This window comes from Erythrolamprus reginae, chromosome 2 (assembly GCF_031021105.1).
Source record: "Erythrolamprus reginae isolate rEryReg1 chromosome 2, rEryReg1.hap1, whole genome shotgun sequence".
Taxonomy (NCBI): Eukaryota; Metazoa; Chordata; class Lepidosauria; order Squamata; family Dipsadidae; genus Erythrolamprus; species Erythrolamprus reginae.
In genome coordinates, this window is record NC_091951.1 from 164,624,009 (window position 1) to 164,646,303 (window position 22,295).

The 22,295-nt window shown below is 40.0% G+C and overlaps 1 protein-coding gene across 2 annotated transcripts; it reads left to right on the top strand.

The window, feature by feature from the left end:
• Positions 1-2,489: 2,489 nt before the first annotated feature.
• Positions 2,490-21,401, top strand: LOC139158658 (uncharacterized). 2 transcript variants are annotated; one of them, XM_070735978.1, is made up of 4 exons: positions 2,490-2,781; positions 9,946-10,040; positions 17,890-18,099; positions 20,691-21,401. In XM_070735978.1, exons 2-4 carry the CDS (start codon positions 10,019-10,021, stop codon positions 21,050-21,052), a joined length of 594 nt encoding a protein of 197 aa, XP_070592079.1. In that variant the 5' UTR covers positions 2,490-2,781; positions 9,946-10,018; the 3' UTR covers positions 21,053-21,401. The 2 variants fall into 2 exon arrangements, with proteins under 2 accessions (XP_070592079.1, XP_070592078.1); XM_070735977.1 differs by having other exon boundaries at positions 9,946-9,997.
• Positions 21,402-22,295: the final 894 nt, after the last annotated feature.

Consider the following 22,295-nt stretch of genomic DNA (forward strand, 5'->3'; position numbering starts at 1 on the left):
TAAAATAAAATAAAATAAAATAAAATAAAATAAAATAAAATAAAATAAAATAAAATAAAATAAAATAAAATAAAATAAAATAAAATAAAATAAAATGATAAATAAAAAATAAAATAAGCTGCGCCCACAGTGTGGTTGTAAAAAAATTTGCAGTCCTTCCTTGAAAAGAAGTAAATGATAGTTAAAACTCAAAAAAGTCCCTAATATGCTATTAAATTTTATGTAAGTTGGCTAAACCATCTGTAGACATACATATTCAGCAAGATAGCAGATTTCGCATTGTTGCTGGTTTTGAAATCACCAAATTTATATACTGCTTTTCCTTCCTTTGCAATCATGCTCCTGTGGTTGGTTGGGCATGAGAGGAATGTTTCTGCTTCCCTGAAACTTGAAATACACTGAAAAAGAAAGAAAACTCAATTTTCACAATTTATTTTCATGACTGACAGTTTCTATGGCAGTCATCCAAAAGAACAGGTAGAATCAGGACCAGGGCCACCCGGATGAACCCTGAAATGGTCTTTGGGCAACTAGTCATTTTTCTTCTAACCAGCCCCTCCCATAAAAAATCTTTTTGCTTTAGTGGGATGTTACAGAGAAAGTTTTATATAGTAGTGACTCAACTTTTTAGTGTATGTTTTTTCCCCCTTTAAAGTGCACAATCCAAGAAAATCTGACTAACTCTGACTTGCCACGTATCATGGGTAGCAGGGATGCTCCCTCAGAAACTACTAATTCACCTCAGAACCAGCCAAAAAAGTAAAAACAACATGCGGGTCAATAACATATGCAATGATGGCTTTGGCTGAGGCTAACCAAACAAAATGCCCCCCAGCTCCTGGAGCTGATTGTGGTAAACAAATTGTGGGCCAACAGAGTAAGGCTTCAGGATGTCCTGGCACAAGAAAATGAGCTAGGCCTGGCAACTTGGGACAACATTTGGTATGGCAACCAAATCCATGTGTCAGTTTGATTTTCCACCAATGCTACTCGTTTCCCTTTTGTGGCACATGTAGTCTTTTAAAAGTGACATACTTTTAAAGCATAATTACAGCATAAAAACAGACTATTGTTGGAAACAGAACCAAGAAACCCCCAAGCCCCTAGCACGGATGACCTCCTCCACCAGTGAAATTTTGCCTCAAAACATACTTCACATTGATGGTCAGGTATATGAACAAATAAAGGGCACACCAATGAGATCACCAATCTTGGGGTTTGCAGAGCTGGTCCTCCAGAGATTAGAGCAGCAGCAGGTGATGAAAACCTACAAACCCAAGTTTTGGGCACGCTATGTCGATGACACATTTATCATCATCAAACAACAGGATAAAACCAGGTTTATGAGAATCCTCAATTGCGTATACCCAGATATCCAATTTACGATGTAGGAGGCCAATAACAAACTGGCCTTCTTGGAGTGCAAACCAGCCACAACTCAGATGGGACCATCAACACAGAGGTATATTATTTATGGGATTGCCTTCTGCCACACAAATCCCAGCAGCCAATAAGGCCTTCTCCAGGTCCTGTCGACCAGAAAATGTCATCTGGCAGGGCCTAGGGTAAGAGCCTTCTCTGTGGCGGCCCCGGCCTTCTGGAATCAGCTCCCTCTGGAGATTCACACTGCCCCCACCCTCCTCGACTTTTGCAAGACTCTTAAGACCCATCTATGTCACCAGGCATGGGGCAGCTAGATCTTCTCTGACCATTCTTCTCTGACCGTTAAATGTTATGTGTGGAGAATGTATATGTTCTACACATTTATAGAGAAGAGCAATTTTTGCAAGATCTGCCTTCATTGTTATTACAAAAATCTCATTTTGACAAAAACTCACTATTATAGGGAACAGTGACAGGTTTCTTTTTCTTCAAGGTGTAATTGCAACTATTCTCCTAAGCAATTTTTTCCCCTCAAAATGTGCAATAAACTATATATCACATGCTTTCTTTTTTCAACTGGTGTTGGTGACATGGAGTAGGCAAGGAGTCAATGTTCTACAGGACTTTGCTTATGTCTATTCTAGCTTTTTAAAATTCAAAGTTGTCTTCCTTCCAAGTAAATACTATGCATTTTAAAATATTACTTTCCTGGGTATTATTTCTACAATGACTAATATTTTTTTTAGCTCCACAACAATCCTCGTAAATTACTTCTCTTGTTTGATGTGAGAGATGAAAAAAACTGTTGATGAAAAGCAAGTATAATAGAAATATAGATTTTAAAAGGTTTTTTTTTAATGAATGAGATTCAGCAGATCTGCGACTATTTTAACAAAGATTTGAAGGACTACATTTCACTCAGTTATTATTGTAGTATATTGGTTTGCACTGTCTGCTTCACTCTCACATACAGATACCCACACACCCCTTCTTGGAATAATGGTACATTCCAGGAAAGCCACTCTAGAGGAAGTCCCTTTTCCAGTACAAAGGGCTTCTTTAACTATGCAGAAAGTAATTGCTGAGAAACCAGTTAGACTTGTTCGAGATGACTTGGCCCATGAACAGAAATACACCTTTCAAGTCTCGGGGAAAAGACTGTCTTTTCCGGAGAAAAGAAAAGAAAAAGATAACTTCCTTTGTTTGCATTGCGCGAGAGCAATGTTGTTTAAAAGTCTTTGAAATGTTTTGACATTTACTACCAAAGCTGATGTACGAGAAGATTCCAGGGGGGGCTGTCCAAGCAGATCTCTGAATATACTCCATCTCATTTTGATAAAAATGGCCTTTTCCTGCTGCTTCGCCTGTTGCCCCTTGATCACCCAGCCTTCAAGAGAGGTAAGAGAACAAGCGGAATGGAAAAAGCAAAGCAAACACCCCTGAAGCTTTTATCACCCTTGTTACCAAATCCAAATGGCAACAAGGTTAGGCCAACCTATTTGGGAGGGGAAAACAAAGCTGGGAGATGGGTTCTGGGTGTTTGTGATGAGTAAGAAAATTTGAATTCTAGTAAGCAGGTTGGAGGATGGAAAAGCCCTAGTATTGGGGGTTATAGATAGTCTTCTACTTGTGTTTACAGCCATTACTGAACTCAAAATTACAGTCATAAATTGTAGGTCACGATGTGTTGTGATTCAGCCTGAGGCTGCTCAGGGACCAGCTGTGTCTCTGCTGGCTCCATGCCCGGAGGAGGATGACAGCGCAGAGGAGGGGGCTGAACAGTCGGACGGGGGAGAGGAAAATCAGGAATGGGATGAAGGAGAACAGCATGAGAGCCCGGGGGGGGCTCTCCCCAGCCAGTAGCTTGGAGTCATTAGGTGATGACGCACAAGCTGTCATTGACATGAGACAGCGATGTTCAGAGCAACGAAAGGAGCAGTTAAAGAGATATTTTCACCATTGAAGTAGAAACAGCTGGGTTTGGGTGTGGTCCTCATCAGCAGGGTTTAAAAGGCAGGCAAGCCCTTGAAGCCATGTGGAGTGTTATCAGCTTGGCGTGGCGTTATCCTGTCTTGTTTCTCGGCGTCTCTGTTCTTGGCTTGTGGCCCAGCAGCTTTGGAAGACCCGTGGGAGGTATACGTCTGCTATCTACAGCCTTGGCTTGGCAGCAAGAATTCTGTATTGCTGCATGGACTTTTGGCCTTCGTGAATATATCTGAAGATGCAGCATTTTCCTCTTTGTAAGGACATTTTCTGTTACCTGTGTTTTTCTTGAATTTTATAAAACTGCCTTTGCCTTTTACCAGTGTGTCTGGCTTCTCTTTTTGGGTTGGTATTGGCTTCTGGAGTGACCCAGACAGAACACCATGTGACCTTTTTTTTTCTTTTGCTGTTTTCATTAAGTGAATACAGCACTCATTAAACAAATCCTTTTTTAAAAAAATGGTCGTTTTTGCCAGAAACTGGACATAAACATCTCTCATGAATCTGTCCCTGGAACCTTCTCTGGACATGAGTTTGGAAGAGGAGGAAGAATTTGGAAATCCTGCAGGGGAAAACACAGTGCCATGCAATGGTCCATATCAGGGGTTGGAGAGTGCTAGCTGACAGAGCAGCCTCAGTCAGATCAATGGGATGAGCGAAAGGTTGAGGCTGAATGAGGTGAGCTGCAGCTGCAGAGAGTTGGCCAGGGAGTTTCAGGCAAGGGCCAAGAACAGCTATCAAAAGTTAGCAATGAAGAGATGGAATCCACCCAGTCATGGGCTCCTCTCCCCATATGGGGGAGAGGGAACACCATCCAGCCAGTGGAAATGGCCCGAGAATGGCACGCCAATAAATTTCAGCCCGGGAACAGCACAATGGACAGATTTCTGGGCCGAAATTTGCCCTTTTTTGCTTCTGCACATGCATAGAAGCAAAAATACCAGCAAAAATAGCCCAAACTTTGCTTGCGCTCATGAAATTTTGGTTATTTTCACCATTTTTTGCTTCTGTGCATGTGCAGAAGCCAAAATATAGGCAACAATAGCCAAGATCTCATGAGATTTGGCTTGCTACGCATGCACAGAAACCAAATGTCATGGGGGGCATGCACACACATGTGTCAGGAGCGCACACACCTGTGCTGGCCACGAGGACCATCTGGTTAGTGCAGTAAGTGGTTTCCCAATACTGAATCCACAGCTCCTCCTGATCCAAGGACATGTAGGGCAGAAAGGAGACAGGCACCATGCCAGTTGCTTAGACGACTCACAAGGAGGCAACTTCACGCCTTGTGAAGAGCTGCACCACCGTCACCTACTTAATCCTCTTTAGAGGACTTGAGCATTGCTGGTGCAACGTGCCCAATTCCTTGCCTTGTATGCCATTGACTTGTGGATTGCTTCCCTGGACTTTGTGTGTGCCCTTTGGACTCAGCTTATCCAGTGATTCTTGTCATGCTCAGCTCAGAATCCAAACCTGTGCAGTGTGGATGCTTTCTAAGGACCTATTTGAAGGATTTGAGTTTTATCACCTTTAGAACTCTTGCTGTGTTGTGGCCCGCCAGCATCCAGCAGAGCTGGCAGAAGGTTCAGATAGTGAGGAGTTTGGAGAGGAACATGGACCAGTCCTGGGATCTGACGAGTGCTCTGCTTTGGAGGCAGAGATGGGGACAGGGCAGTCTGACTTTCAACCCAGTGCAGAAGTTGGTAGTGTGCTTGCCACACTACCTATAGAAGGCCTGATGTTTATGGGAATTTGGGACGGGTGATTTTCATGAGGGAACAGATGCAGCCACAAAGCATTGTTTTGAGTGGTTCAAGGGTGGTTCAAGGCCATCCTATGCCCACCCACCTGGGTTGAAATGGAAGGAGTGAAAGGGAAGGGGAGTTTGGAGGACACAATTAGTTCGCTTAATTGGTTTGCTATTCCCAGAGATTTCTTGCTAAGTTTTGAAGATATTGGCCTGAAAGCTCTCCAAGCAGATAAGGTCTGTGACTGTAAATGCTCTCTTGAAAGACTTTGTTGGATGTGAATGAGAGAAATTCACAGTAACTTAATAAAAAGGGGCTTTTGTCGGCACAAGAAGTCTGCTTCGTGGTTTGGGAATGCTTAGGTCAGAACATGCTGTGCATGCATGTATGTGTGAAAAACAGGGCAGCACTACAGCAGAAACTGGCAAAAATGTCAAAAATCGTGGTCATGTAACCACAGGATGCTGCAAACAACCATAAAATTGAACCCAAAATGTGATCATGTGATCACAGTATGTGTTTCTGCAGTCATTGGAACGTTGGCTTTGAGTAGCATCATTGCACCATGTAGATGTTTGGGCTAGACCCCCTACAATGTTTTGATATCAATAATCATAATCAATAATCAATATCTGGAAACACAATCTGGGAAAAATTATTAATATGGATAAATGCCTCCTTTTCCTCATACAAAAATTGTATCCCAACTGGCTTGTTTGTTTGTTTGTTTACTTATTTATTCATTCATTCATTCATTCATTCATTTGATTTTTTTTAATGCCACTCTTCTCCTTAGACTCAGGCAGATTACAACATGTTAGCAAAAGCACATTTTAACAGAGCAAGCATGTTCCCCTCACAATCCGGGTCCTCATTTTACCTATCTCGGAAGGATGGAATGGTACAAAAAGTGGTTCAGCATTCTATCCTTCTCCCCTTTTAATTTCTAAATGATCTTTTACAGAACCCTAATTTACATCGTCTTAATTTAGCACAATGTAAACTCCTGATACTCCTATATGCCGATGCTGCTGCTAATATCTCACAACCTCCCATAGATAGCAATTACCACAACACTAGGATATTGTAGACAGAATAAGTTGGTCCTTAATTTTGACAAATCAAAAATTTTAGTTTTTGCTAAAAGACCTATTCAATACTCCTGGAAAATAGGAGGACATAATTTAGAACAGGTTAGGACATTTAAATACCTTGGGGTGGTTTTCCACTCACAAGGTACATGGCAGGCACACCTGGACTATATATTTCAATCAGCCCATAGTTTTCAAATCCAATTAAACATCTCTTTTACACAGATGGAGGTCAATAAGTACCTGCTGCCTTAAAACTGTTTGAGGCCAAAACATTGGCTCAAATTCTATATGAGGCACAAACAGTAATCTTTGCAAATTTTTGCTAGAAACAAAATTCTTGCGAATCATTTTAGCTGCACCCAAAGGAACTTCAAACACCCAGTTAAGGATTGAGATGGGTATGCCTTGGGGTGGGCTGCTGCCCGGACTTGGGGGGGGGGGGGGTGCAGTGGGGTAGTAAAAATGGAGCTCCACCCCAGAGCACCCAATTTGCACTGAAAGATGTTGAAAGAAAATGCAGGGTGTCCTGCATAAGCCACAGCCACAGTGTGGTAGTAAAATTTTTGGTAGCCCTTCATTGGGTATGCCTTAACTTCATGTAAGAGCCTGGAAGCTGATGATTATCTATTGGCTAAAAATGCATTTCTCTGAAGAGAGACTGACACTGTTAGTGTTGACTGATCTACAATTGACCTCTCCCCCTTTCTAAGAGGTCTGTAAGGGGCGTGCATAAGCGCACCATTGTGCTTACCGTCCCTGTCCTACTGTCCTATAGTCTTTTATCATTACTTTTCTAATGTTATGTTTATACAAATTACCATCCTAAAATTGCCTGACAAATATATATAAATAAAATAAATAAACTCCACCTCCCTTTGGAAACAGGCAATAGACCACAAGCTGGACTGTTATGGGCTCTCCCCAGTATTTTTAATATTCCGAGGCTTTGACCAAGCTAAGCAAGTAGTTATTAATAGAATAAAAGGCATGGAGTTCCACTTAAAAGTAAATGGGATGCCTCTGGACAGTAGGAACAAAATTAAACAGGGTGTATGGAAACCAGCACAATATTTAAAGGGCCTGATCTTCTCAAAACTTAGAACAGCATTCTTCAGAGCCAGACCCTCCCCTTAGCACTTCTCCAGGGTTAAGGAGACTCCAATAGCAGCCTATGTATATGTGGTAAAGTGAAGTTGAAGATACCACACATTTTATTGTACTGAGTTATACAGAGTTTATAGGTCAATGTATATTCTCCCCTTATTAGAGAGATTACCAGGGAGGGTAGACAATTTGAATATAGGCTATCTCCTCCAGGACGCAAGCCCGGCTACCATGCATGTAGTGGCAAAATTCTGTACTGCTGCAATGACCACAAGGAAAAATTCGGTTACAGAACTATAGATTTTAACTTGCGCCAATTTTTTGTAGACATCTCTTACCATTTTTAGAGAAATTATATTTACACACATACATATCTGCTCTCCAATCAGGTAAACAAGGGCCAGATCCAAACTGTTTGAGATCTTGTACTTTATTACCCACTATTACCCACTATTATTAGTAGTGCTATCTTTTAAAACTATTGTAATCAGTGATGATTCACTACTTATATATGCTTTGGGAAAGCAGGGCAAGAAATCACCTGTTTTGTATGGCTGTACGTAGCATGGATTTGCATAACCACCCCTAATTGGCTAATCTAGCAGCAGGAGAAATAAACTGCTGCCATTGGTCAGCTGGGCTACAGGCAAGCCCTTAAAAGTGGGCTTTTAAGTTCAGTAAAGGTGCTGAACTACTCCTACAACTCAGCACTTTATTCCCACCGCAATCTAACATCAGCAAAAATCATTAGTAAGGAAATAATTATCTTGTCTGAATTCACTCCCATCATTCCTGACAGTTATTCTTGTTGGCTGAAACTGATGGGAATTGGAATCCAAAACTTCCAACACATTGCCTTATAAGAGGGTCATGCTTTTTGCAGAAGACAGGAAAAGTAGAAGACAGGAAAAAAAATGGAAGTGCAGGTTATGTATGCCCTTCTGGAGATCTGTGAAGATCCGGCTTTTCCCATAAGCATTGGGCTTAGATGGGGGTTAAATTAAGCTGTCAAGATGTTTGGTCTGGCGCCCGGAGAAAGGATACATTTGCTTTTAAGTATGTTTTATGGGTTATTATGAACCATCTAGAATCATTCCATGATATAGGCAGCCATATAATTCCTGTAAATCAATAAATATTTAAGATGTCATACTCTGGTTATGTGCAGAAGGTTGCCATCTAACATTCCTAAATCAGAAATTGGATCCTTAAGTCAAAGCTCAATGCCTGTATAAAACAAGTAGACGCTATAGCTTGAACTCCATTCCATTATATAGGAGAGGCAATGTCTCTTGCTGAGATGGACAGCTATTGCCCCGGAAGCGGAGTAAAGACGCTGAGACATTGTATGGATTAAATAAAGGGTCACTTTATTAAATTAACATAAATTTAAATAACGTAACTTTAAATACGTAAATTTAAATATTTAAATTCAACTATAACTAAGGACCTACAGAGGCCAAAACTAACGGGGTGGAAATTCCTGCCAGAACCTTCCTTGGCAACGTTGGGCATAACTCCTTGCTGAACCAGGTGAAGGTAGCCACCTTCACCTGGATCGGAGCCACGCCCCTTTGGCGTGTGGGAGGAGCTCACCCTCCAATCCCCCAAGGGAAATTGCATCCGGTGAGTCCCATGGGCATCCTCTCTCCAATCCCCGACATTGTTCTAACCTCTAGTTCCTGGAGAGAGGCGGTCCATCACCCTTTTAAAAGATGCCCAAACGAACATGCACGGTCGCTTCTATTGCCCATTTCCGCCCCAACCTGCCAAACCCCAGTGACCAAAGGGAAGCCTAGGTCTAAAATCTATGTGCGCCGCACCCCCTAACCATTCCATCCGTACCGTCAGTGTAGAATAGGCGAAAAAACGGCCGCCTCTAAAGGGGAGGCTGCAAAAAATTCCTATTCGGCCCCGAAGCGACCTCCTAAAGACACACTGTTGATAGCGGAGGGCGGGCAGGTGTTCGCTTCGGCAGTCTATCCCAGCAAGGGGGAAGTCCTGTTCGGATCGCCCTTAAGTAGGGCGATCTAGGACCTCCCCTTGCCTCCAGAAAGCAGTGCACCTCTTTGGAGCCGAACGCAGCGTCCCCCGGCTCCGGGGGCAATTTTGGCAGCCGGTTTAAACCGCCAGTCAGGCATTAGTAATCTAATAAATAAAGTCCTGTTTGAACAAAATTTTATGAGCCCAGAATCCCACTTCACCTAATAGTTATTAAGTAAATGATCAAATTTATAATAGCAATAGCACTTAAGACTCCATAGTGCTTTTGCATCCCTCTCTAAGCAGTTTACAGAATCAGCATATTGCCCTCAACAATCTGGATCCTCATTTTACCAACCTTAGAATGATAAAAAGCTGGGTCAATCTTGAGCTGGTCAGAATCAAACTCTACAGTAAGCAGAGTCAATCTGCAATTTTGCATTCTAACCACTGCACCTCTGTGACTCAATATTAAGAGAAACGGCTCAACTTAGCCAAAGTTTAATAATAATAGATGTAACATTTCACAAAATAAGATATATATCTAGAGGCACAAAGCATCTGACTCCAAAGATTGGCAGTGTCTAAAAAAAATGGAGGCAGGGTGAATGCATTTACTTTTAACCACCTTTTTTTTTTTTACACAGAGGGAACCTCTGAATCCTCAACACTCAACAAAATGTGAAAGGATCAGAAATGGTAAAGCTCTGAGTTATTTAAATGTTTTTCATTTATTTTCCAGGTATGTTCAATATTATAGATAAATGGAAGTATGATTAATTGTAGTTGATGTTGTCAAAAATCATTTTGAAAGTGTAAATCTTTTTCTCCACAATCACAATTTTTAAAAATTATATTACAAAAATAAAAAAGGAAGAACAAATACATCTTAATTTGCATCAATATATCGACATATATTATTAATTATACAACTTTTATGTGAATTTAATGTAATTGAGCACCTGTCATCCAAATTTATCATCTATCTAGCTATATATCTACCTACTTATCTATCTATTTACCTACCTACCTACCTATTTATAAAGATGATGACAGTGGCTGCATGTGTTTGCAGATGGTGATCTGAAGCACTGTGCAGTTGGACAGTGAGACAGAGAGACGGAGAAGAGGAGGTGGATGTGTGGCTTCCCTGGTGTCCTCCTGGACTCCCTTGGCTGAAGCTAAACCCTGGTCTGAGAGTCCAAGAGTCAGCAGCTGCAGCTGAATGGAGGTGTGGGTTATCTGATGGAGGCAGAGCTGATAGAAGAAACAAGCTTCACTGGCCTTTGTCAGCAGCTGGGATTACTCATGTAGTTAATACGGCTGTGGAGAGTGGCAGTCTGCCATTGGGATTTTCTGAGGTATAACTGGTGGATAGGAGTTTGGGATTGTGTGAACTTCAGGAGATATTGTAAGACCATACATACATAGCAGGCAAAGCAGGCCTTCTGGTTACTTTTCTGGCTACCTTCTGCAATCTTGCTTCTGCAATTTTCTGAATTTATTATTTATTGGATTTGTATGCTGCCCCTCTCCGTAGACTCGGGGCGGCTAACAACAATGATATAAACAGCATGTAACAATCCAATCCCAAAATAACTAAAAAAAACCCTTATTATAAAAACCAAACATACATACAGACATACCATGCGTAAATTGTAAAGGCCTAGGGGGAAAGAATATCTCAGTTCCCCCAATTCTAATCTCTGGGGGGAGTTGGTTCCAAAGGGCCGGGGCCGCCACAGAGAAGGCTCTTCCCCTGGGTCCTGCCAAAGGACATTGTTTAGTTGACGGGACCCGGAGAAGGCCCACTCTGTGGGACCTAACTGGTCACTGGGATTCGTGCAGCAGAAGGCGGTCCCTATAATTGGGCCTGGGAAGGTTTCTTGGGGAATTTATTTATTTATTTATTTATTTATTTATTTATTTATTTATTTATTTATTTATTTATTTATTTATTTATTTATTTATTTATTTATTTATTTATTTATTTATTTATTTATTTATTTTTGAGTTGGTTCCAGAGGGTTGGGGCCATCACAGAGAAGGCTCTTCCCCTGGGTCCCACCAAATGACATTGTTTGAATTGAATGCTTGCTCTAGAAAACAGCATGTGATGCCTTTTAAGCAAAGGAATTAAAGGGCTAGTGCACCCAAGCCTTAACAAGCAAACAACGCCATCTGCTGGTCAAAGTGGAAATCCACTTGAATACGCCCAAGCCCAAGCAAGGCTAGCAAAGCGCACCAAAGCAAGCCAGGCAAAGCCCAAATAAACCTAGCAAAGCAAACTTAAGCAAGCCAAGCAAAGCCCAAGTAAGCCTAGCAAAGTGAACCTCAGCAAGCCAAGCAAAGCCCAACAAAGGTAAGCCAAGCCAAGCAAAGCAAAGCAAACAAAGCTCAGCCTAACAAACCAGCCCGCAGGAAGTAAAGCAAAGCAACAGCAAGCAGTGGACAGCAAAGAGCAAAACCCAAGCACCGCCCACTCTTGAATGCCAACAGCACCTCCTAGTGGCTGTGGAACAGTACCTGAATATGAAGTGGGAAAAGTTCATCTCATGGCAGAGGAAGGGAACAAGTACTACCAAAATATGGAAACACTTTGGAAGAAATTGTTATATCTCTCCAACATCAAGGAAGAAGAGCTTTCCCCATGTTGCATTCGGTCACTACATGAAAAACTGTGAATGCCAGCTAATTGACAATGGAAGTTACAAGACGAGGATCTTCTAAGGGACACACAAACTATCCAGACAAACAAAGAACGAGAGAAGTTCCTCCTAATCAAATTTCATTTTTTCAAACCCATCGAAGATGAAGAGGAACAAGCTGAAGCAAAAATAGCCAGACTAAAGGAAAAAAGGGTCAGAGCATGGGCCAAACATGAGAAAGAAATGGCCAGAGCTCAAGCCAAACAAAGGGAAGAAATATCCAGGGCACAGGCCAAGCATGAGAAACAAATGGCCAAACTAAAGAAAGAAATAGCCAAATCTGACTATTTGATGAGTAAGAAGAAGGGCCCAAACAACAGTGGCAAGGCCTATGTAAAAGAACAAGATTTGCTACAGCAGGGAGGTGAATCTCAACAACTAGAGATACCGAAAGGTCAGGCATGTGACATTGCACGCTCCATATCACAAGATCCTTCCCTCACCGTTACAAAACATAGCCTGATGGACCAAGACACTAAGAGTAATCAGGGACATCCTTCAGCAGCAGTGAAGGAGTCCCAGCCAGAAGGTTTACAACAATTGCGAAGTGCAACCTCAATGCTGAAGCTGAGATATCCCCATCAAACCTGCAAGACCCCTTGAACGTGGGCCACCAGATATACCCAGAGGTATGCCTGGAAAAGTTCGTGAAGCCATATGCGATGATAGTCATGCAAAGCAACCAATCATTATCTAGGTCTGCATTTGTTGACCTCTTTGACCTCCAGACTGAGGAAGCGTACTATACGATATCCAGCGCACGGTGGGGAGGAAAACCACTGGATACTGCATAGAACCATTAGATGGCAGTGCAGCATTCACACTGCCACCATTGCTAGAATGTGACAAGTTACTAGGTAATTGCAGCCAGATCGCAACGCCTGAAGTAGCAAGTAGTACCACCCCACTTGGAACCATGTCAAGAAGAGCTCATAGCTTGTGAAGAAAACCCTATCCTAGAAGTGACAGTGCGCCAGACCAGGAAGGAAGAAGGAGACAACAAAGAGGACAACAACTCAGCCACCTCAATGGAGGACAAATGTTTTCCCAGCTCAGCTCTCCACAACTCATAACTTGTGAAGACAACCTGTCCTAGAAGTAACAGTACTCCAGACCAGCAAGGAAGACAATGACACAGCCATGTCAATAGAGGACAAATGTTCTCCACAGCTCATAGAAGAAGAATTTAAACAAGGCACTAGCAGAAGCTGGGTTGCACCACTGCCCTTTCAATGCCCACCTAATAAACGAGTCTGCAGAGAGGGGCAGCATACAAATCTAAATAATAAATCATGAGCCAGCTCCCTCCTGCCCTTTTAACCTGAGAAGACATTTGAACAGGAAGCTCAAAATTAAAACTCATTTGGTGGAGTTCATGGATAAGATGATCCAAAATGGACACACTGAACTTGCCCTGTGTCCGAAAAAGAACAAAGAATGGTGGTACTTGCCATCCGTTCACAAAAGCCAGAGCAGAAACAAAAAACGGAGTCGAGAAATACCTCCCTGAGCAGTCTTCAAAGCATCAGTGTACAATGCATATCTGCCACCATGACGAAAAGAGAGCTGCATGTCTTCTCAGATGCATCCATGCGAACAATAGCAGCCATGGCATACACCAGAGTCTACAGCGGGGAGTGCAACTTCCAAGCCCCATTTCCAGCTTCTGTTCCTACTCCTGTTCCTGTGGAACCTGTTCCAGTTTCTGTTCCAGTTTCAGTTCCAGGTCCAGTTTCCGATCCTGCTCCTGTTAGCCTGTTCCTGTTTGTGTTCCTGAGGGAACCTGATCCATTTTCTGTTCCATTTTCTGTTTCAGGTTCTGTTCCAGGTCCACTTTCCAATCCAGTTCCGATGGCACCTGCTCCTGTTAACTTTTTTTGTGTTTGTGTTCCTGTTCCGGATGCACCTGTTCCTTGTCCTGTTGCGGGACAAGAACACATCTCCAAATTCTTGGCATGTGGGACTTGTGCTCCAAGTTCTGCCCAGTGCAAAAGATTATCATCAAGAAGATTATCATCAAGAATATCACTGACCTAGTCTTGCTGAAAAGACAGATCAAGCTTCAAGACTGAACCTGAAGTTTTGCATGCCTTGTGTCTACCTCAAATGTTTGCATTGTTTCATGATATACTTTGTTTAGTTACTTAGTTAAGATACACTGTTATGCTATGACCTTTATTTAGTCAATTAGATAGTTATGTTACATTGCCTATGCTATGCATTGTTTATCTTAGTTAGATAGTTAAGTTGCACCTTTCTTTATTTCAATTTATTCTCTAGTTAGTAGTGTAATTTTACAAATTCCAGATGGGGAGTGTGCAGCAGGTCTTTTGTCTTCACTCACTAAGCCAGCCAACATGTAGATGCTACCTCTAGAGCCAGGGTCAATTCAACCTCTTTTTATTTGCACAATGGGAAAGATTATACTGCAGAAGAATCCCATCATAACTGTGAGTTATTGTGAGAATGCCTGTAATAAAATAATCTGTGATACCTCATTGTGCCGAGTTTTCTGAATGGGAAAAGTTGATCTCGTACCAGAACAACAATACTTAATGATTGTCATAGGGTACAAATAAGCAATCAGGAAACAATCAATATTAATATAAATTGTAAGGATACAAGCAACAAGTTAAAGTCATATAGTCATAAGTAGGAGGAGGTGGGTAATAGGAATGATGAGAAAACTAATAGAATAGTAATGCAGCGTTTGTGAATAATTTGACAGTGGTGAGGGAATTATTTGTTTAATAGAGTGATGGCATTTGGGAAAAATGTTCTTCTATTTAGTTGTTTTGGTGTGCATTCCTCTATAGTATCGTTTTGCGGATAGGAGTTGAAACAGTTTGTGTCCAGGATATGACATATGTAATATGTAATATGTAAATATTTTCATGACCCTCTTTTTCACTCATGCAGTATACAGGTATTCAATAGAAGACAGTTGATAGCAATTGTTTTGTCTGCAGGTCTTATTATCTTCTGAAGTCTGTGTCTGTCTTGCTGGGTTGCAGAACCAAACCAGACAATTATAGAGGTGCAGATGACAGACTCAATGTCTGCACCTCTATAACTGAGTTACAGAATTACAGAGTTACTAAGTTACAGAGTTGTGCACTGGTTATGTCCTTTCCTGTACCAACAATCCCTACTCACAGTCACTCATGCCCTAGTCACATCCAGTCCTGACTATTATTATTATTATTATTTATTTATTTATTAAATTTGTATGCCGCCCCTCTCCGTACACTCGGGGCTGCTCACAGCAGTAATAGAAAACAATGTACAATACAAATCTAATATTTAAAAACTAAAAACCCATAATTTAAAAAACATGCACACAACATACCATACATAAACTATATAAGCCTGAGGAAGCTATCTCAGTTCCCCCATGCCTGATGGCAGAGGTGAGTTTTAAGACATTTATGAAAGGCAAGGAAGGTGGGGGCAATTCTAATCTCTGGGGGGAGCTGGTTCCAGAGGGTTGGGGCCACCACAGAGAAGGCTCTTCCCCTGGGTCCCACCAGACAACATTGTTTAGTCGACGGGACCCAGAGAAGGCCAACTCTGTGGGACCTAACTGGTCACTGAGATTATTGCGGCAGAAGGCGGTCCCGGAGATATTCTGGTCCGATGCCATGAAGGGCTTTATAGGTCATAACCAACACTTTGAATTGTGACCAGAAACTGATCGGCAACCAATGCAGACTGCGGAGTGTTGGTAAAACATGGGCATACCTAGGGAAGCCCATGATTGCTCTCGCAGCTGCATTCTGCATGATCTGAAGTTTCCAAACACTCTTCAAAGGTAGCCCCATGTAGAGAGCTATGTGTTCTACATGGGGCTGCCCGTGAAGAGCATCTGGAAGTTCCAGTTAGTACAAAATGCAGAGGCCATCATGGTTTTGTGCAGATCCCAGTGTGCATGTGTATCACCTCTCCTGCAGGAGCTACATTGGTTGCTGATTTCCTTCCAGGGTACAATTTGAGATGCTGGCTGTCACCTTCATTGCTTGGAACCAGGTTATCTGAGGGACTGTCTCTTGCCGATAATATCTACATAACCCATCAGAGCAAAGAGGCAGGGAATGCTACAAGTTTCATCTCCCAGGGAGATACACCTGGTGGAATCCAGATCGGCCTTCTCCATGGTGGCTCCCTCTCTTTGGAACATCATTCCCCCAGAGATTAGAATGACACCTACTCTAATACTCTTCCAGAAGGTGCTGCTGACCTGGTTCTGTCAGCAGGCCTGGGAAACCCAAGCATAATGGAGCTCATTAAATGGCTTGTGTGATTTGCTTTTACTGGATGGCAGTGGGGGCGATTTTATTATATTAATTTATTTGATTATTTTTATTATTTCAGATGAGATTTTATATTCTGTAAACCACCTTGAGTGCCCATGGGCGAATAGATGGCAATGTAAATTTAAGAAATAAGTAAAATAAATAAAAATATCTCTCTATCTCTCTATCTCTCTATCTCTCTATCTCTCTATCTCTCTATCTCTCTATCTCTCTATCTCTCTATCTCTCTATCTCTCTATCTCTCTATCTCTCTATCTCTCTATCTCTCTATCTCTCTATCTCTCTATCTCTCTATCTCTCTACCTATCTACCTATCTACCTATCTACCTATCTACCTATCTACCTATCTACCTATCTACCTATCTACCTATCTATCTATCTATCTATCTATCTATCTATCTATCTATCTCGAATCAGCAGAGCAGTTGAAAATGCAGTTTCAGCCTGAATGCTGGTTTCAATCTGATTTACATTATCCTTTCCCGAAAGAGAAACAAATTGTTTTATCATCTCCAAAATTTTCTAGAGGTAAAAGTTTTTTCATCTTTCTTCAACATATTTGTTTCCCCAAAAAAATTGTGATTTTAAAAACATTTTTAGAATTAATTCATCTGTAGAGATGCACAATATAGAGAAACTGGAGTTTGCAAGTAAAAAGCTCAGTTTTCCCTTCTTTCCTTCTGGCATGTGCTGAAAATACTTCCAGCAAATGGATAAAGTATTCCATTGTCTGGAAAAATTGCAATTCTGCAAGTTTGAAAAATAAACTGTAATCTAAACTGTGTTGTCATAGAATCACTGGTCTGATTTTAATTGGATAATTCAAGGTTTAATTATGGCTCCATTTCTTATTCTGATAAAGTTACCTTGTGAATATGATGGCTGTGATTTTTCAAACCTGAGTTGAGAGATTTGAAATGCCAGTTTCCCAATTAAAATTAATGACAGCTGGCTACTGACAGTACTTGGGATATATTTTAAAATATCAGCCAGTCATTGTTATAAAGATAAATCACTCTTTTAGCCCCATATGTGTTCTAGACCAATGTTCCCAATCTTTATGACTTGATGGCCTGGGTGGGAGGAGAGGAGTTGGCTCCACTTGTGCAAGTTGAGGTCTGCACACTTGTGCGCACTCAGTTCCATACAGGCCAATCCCAGTAGAGGGTTGTGGTCTGGAGGTTAGAGACTCCTGATCTAGACTAAACATCCCCTGAATTAAATTTACAGATAAAATGCTTTGTTCTCTAATGACCACAACTGGACATATTTTACATCACAGGTATGACCATAATAAGCCTTATCGCTAAAAGATAATTGCATCAATGCCAAGCCCCACAAAGTTCATTGCCAATATCCTCTTGTAACAGCTAAGTAAGTGCACACAAAAAAATGTATGTAAGTAGGATTTTTCTATCTTAAATAGAAATGTTCTTGCCAGAGATATGACTGAAGATTCTATCTGACAGCAGAGAACCAAAGAAATGATATGTTCCTATTAATGACTTAGGAACTCTTATTTATTGGTGATATTGTATTCAAAATAGCACTGTGGCTTCTATTTTTCTAGTTAATTTCACCAAGGAGACACCCCTTGTCATGAAACGAGTCAATGTGCCTGAACTTGATGCACTGTTCAATAGCATTGCCGAGACCTTCAATAAGCAGCAAGATCACTGTTTGTCTCTCCGAGAAGCTATACAGACCATAAGGAACTCCTTTGACTGTTCACCCGTATGCAGTCTTTCTCTTTGCATGGAGAAGATCTTGCAGGAACATAGTAAGTTGGTGGGAAATAGTTTGAATCAAAGGAGAAAACATTGGTGTACAGGAGGGCCAGCAAGAATATATTTTCACCTCTTGTTCTTGGGTTGCTTAGCTACACTAATTATAATTCATAGGATTGGAACAGGGGCTGACCCAATCTAGGTTCACATTATTTCATAATACTCCATCATATACTCTATATTCAAAGCAGAATCAGACCACACAAACAGAAGACTAATACTATAGAGAAAAATCTTTGTCCTCTATGATTGGAGTGAATCCACAGCCTACTAGTATTTGTACTGCTTCCTACATCTTATCTTTGATATTGTTCCTATGAAAACAAAGCAAAGCAAAGCAAAGCAAATCAAATATATTTATTGCACTATTTGAGAATAAAGCATTTCTGATAATGCATGATCTGATATACCACTGGGCACTGTGATAGTGGTAATAGTTGATAAGAATATGTGGATTCTTATACTGCCCATTTAAATAGAGCAGTGTTCTGCACAATGGAATAGTTTTTAGCTTTTTAAAAGAAATCATTTTTTTATAATAAACATCCACTACATAAATTTAACCCTGATGTTCTGTTTGGGTGTTTTTGGACCTGAAACAAAGTTTGAGACCCTGTAAAAAATTTTCCTTGCATATCTGAAACTTGAAATTACATGATTTTGTCTCATTTGTGAGGTTCTTTCTATGAGTGTTTTTTTGTTTGTTTGTTGTTGTTTAGTTTTTGCTGGGCGCAATGACTATACACTTGTACTGTTCCCGGGTCTTTTTGGACCCGGACTAAAAAAAATGTTGATTTTAGCTAATGTAAATGGTTTTTTTTGAATACCTATTACATTAGTATACTAATGTGAACATGGCTGATCATAAACAAATGAAAAATGAAATGAAAAATTAATGTTTATTTATTTATTTTGCTCAGAAAATCCCCCCCCCCCGGCTGTTTGCTATTGTGTTCAATTTATATATAAACTAGGCTGCAAGTTCCAAATTACATTCTTGTTTTTATACATCCTTGTTTTTATAATCAAACAACTACTTTTATGCAAGAAATCCATTGTATAAAAACAACTTGCAGCCTAGTCTATACATAAAGCAAACATAATACCAAACAGCCGGGGGGGGGGGGGGGGGTTCTGAACAAAATAAAAAAACACTTACAGTAGCTAAAATCAACATTTTTTTTAGTACAAGTGTATATTATATGCAACCAGAACAGCAGGGTTAAAGGATTGCACTTGTGTGGTGATACTTATGAGGTGGCCAAAAATCTTCCTCCTTGTTCACATGTAAATGATGTGGTCCTCCATTCCAAGACATTCTCTCTTCACCAAGGTTTACTGGAATACTCAGATTGCAAGTCAATGCTTAACTATTACCATCAGACATATTCTGAATACAGCACAGAAATAGCAGTGAAAATGATGGTCTAATGGATAGCCATGATTTCCTATAGAATTACACAACTAAAACCCTGTGTTGTGCATGAGATAACCACAGAAATTCCAATTTTGGTTACCAAGCTGTAATATTGAAAATCATAGCAGAAAAATTATAAAATTATAAACTATCTGATTGGGGGGGGGGGAAACCCTATTGACTTATGCACTGTCCAGAATTAGTTTAATTGCAGCGTTGTTGTAAAATGTTGTAAGATAAGTAGAAAAATAAATAACTGATTAATTTGAATTAGATTTAAAAGACCTGGCCCCTCTCAGTATTTTGGGGGGCCACAGCCCCTTTTATTCATCTTGTCTCTCAGGTAAGAAAACAATGCTTTATGTTATTGACAACTCACCCAATGAGGTTTTTGGAGAGAAAAATAGCAAAATAGCATTCTCTTGTTATTGTTCCTAGACAGATTGTTCAGTGCTATTATTCTAGACTGATTAATTACATAGTTCAAAATCCAAGATTCAGATTCTTTTTGCAGGAGAAAATTGTTTACATTGATCAATTCAGCCTGATTTTCTGCCTCAATAAATTACCAAGATGCTGAGGATTTTAGCTTTCCGTTTCCTGGATGAATATTCTACTGCTTGGATTGCATGTCACAGTGAAATTATTCTTTAGATTTACCTTCCTGTATATTATCCCTTCATATGCATTTAAAGCTAATCTTTCCTTTGTAATGCCTGCTTTGCGAAAGAATGGCAAAAGGAAGAATTGCTCAGTGTTTGTGAAATCTAAAATAAGAAAGACAAGAAATGAATTCAGAATTTACTCTGAGGGAGACTTATCAAGTGTTTTATGCTGGATGAGTAGCAAGGAAAAAACCCTAAGGGATTACCTGTAAAATCCATACGAATTGTTTCACAGAGGAGCACACCTCTAGTTCTATGCCAAGGATTACAAGCAAATGGCCTGGCTAATCTTGGTTTAATATTACCAAATTACTATTACATCTCTCTCTCACACACCTATAAATATATGTATTCACCTATGTCCCTGACAAATAAAGTAGAAATAATTAGATTTCATGGCATTGTAAAATCTTTGACAGTTGGCTGCTATTTGAAGCTTTCTTGAGACTCAAACAATTGATTTTAATCATTAATTTGAGATTAACGTCTCTTTGTTTTTCAGGTGCTTACAATGTCCAGGTGTGTATGGAAGGATACAGGTTTTGGCTAGATGTGGGAGTAGAGGAAGTCCCTCAGAAACTGAAGCAGACTCAGCAGCAGGTGGAGAAATTGAATTTTGCCACCAAAGGAATAGTTAGTACAACAATAGAGGAGATGATTTACTCAGTTCACCAATGTCAGGACAGTTTGATGGAGAAAGTGAAGGATTCATCACCTGAGTACCTAGACTGGATACGCCTAGAAAGCAACCTGAAAGAAAATATTGAGAAGATAAATCAGGCACAGAAGTATTCAAAAGAGTATAGAGAAGAAGCCAATTATGTGCTGTTGAATATGGAAAAATCAGCAAACTTGACATTGTAAAGAGAACAAGCAAGTTGCATTTCTGTTTTTCTTACCTGAAAGATTCATCAAGTTGCAACAGAAAGCCCCATGGCTACGTGAGTCATTTTAAATTGAAAAGTTAGAATATTCTCAAAAAGTGTTCTAGAAATGCCACATGCCCATTGTCTCCAGAAACATTTTATTGTTTTCTGAACATAAATCTTAAATATTCAGTAAGTGACAAAAAATTAACTAGAAAATTGGCTCTGCGTAGAGGTTGCTCTTCTTATGACATCTGTCTTTAGCAAAAGAAAGGGCACTGTCATTTCAAAGATCATACTAGAAGTAAAAAGAGATAATAAATAATAATAAAGCTGATTCATAAAGGCTTCTGGAGTTTAAAAAAGTTTGTTTTTAAGAATTCTGAAAGGCACCATAATACGTTTCTAGAACTCTAGATAAATTGTATGTATTTTTTAAACTATGCAATCTGAATTTAAAATAAATTTTAGAAAAATCTTAAAAGAAAAAGATAATTTGATGAAGTTACTACTGAAAAAAATTTCCCAGAGTTTGAATTAAAGAAAAAATCAAGTATGTACCACAAAACAATCTCTATATAATGAACCGGAAAATAAGTTATAAATAAGTTATAATAAATTCATATAATTTGCTTAGTAGAATACTTTATATTTTATAAACTAATACTATCAGATAACCCATTATATAATAAGATAACTTATTATTGCCTACATTATATGCAACAGTCATGTAACAGTATGGATAAACCTGGTATATATCTGCAGACATTAAATGTGAATAGCTATTTTTCTCTCTCAAACCACACAGCAAGCAATGTAGCAGTACTTGTACATGAAAATAATACCTTTAATGGAATACTTATGAGGTATTAGTTTTCTGTGTCTGAGAATTTTCACATCGTCAAAGAAGTCTATAATTACCCACAGGCATGCCACAAACCTCATAATCATTATGTATTTGACTCAGTCCAATGCATCCAGACATTTCTTAATGTACAGAACATACGTTATGGAATCACTAAAACACCCATTCTGGTTTTCTTTCAGGAATAAATGCTTTCATACTACAGGAAGTGCTTAGTTCTTTGCTTCTTCTGTCTGTCTGTCTGTGCTTAAAGTATATCTGCTGAATGCAGTTTTTCAAAGTGTAATATTTTACCTTCTCCATGTTTCTCCATACCAGATCTTTTGCCTAACTATTATTACAAATAACTCAAGATGCCAAACATGCCTAATACTCC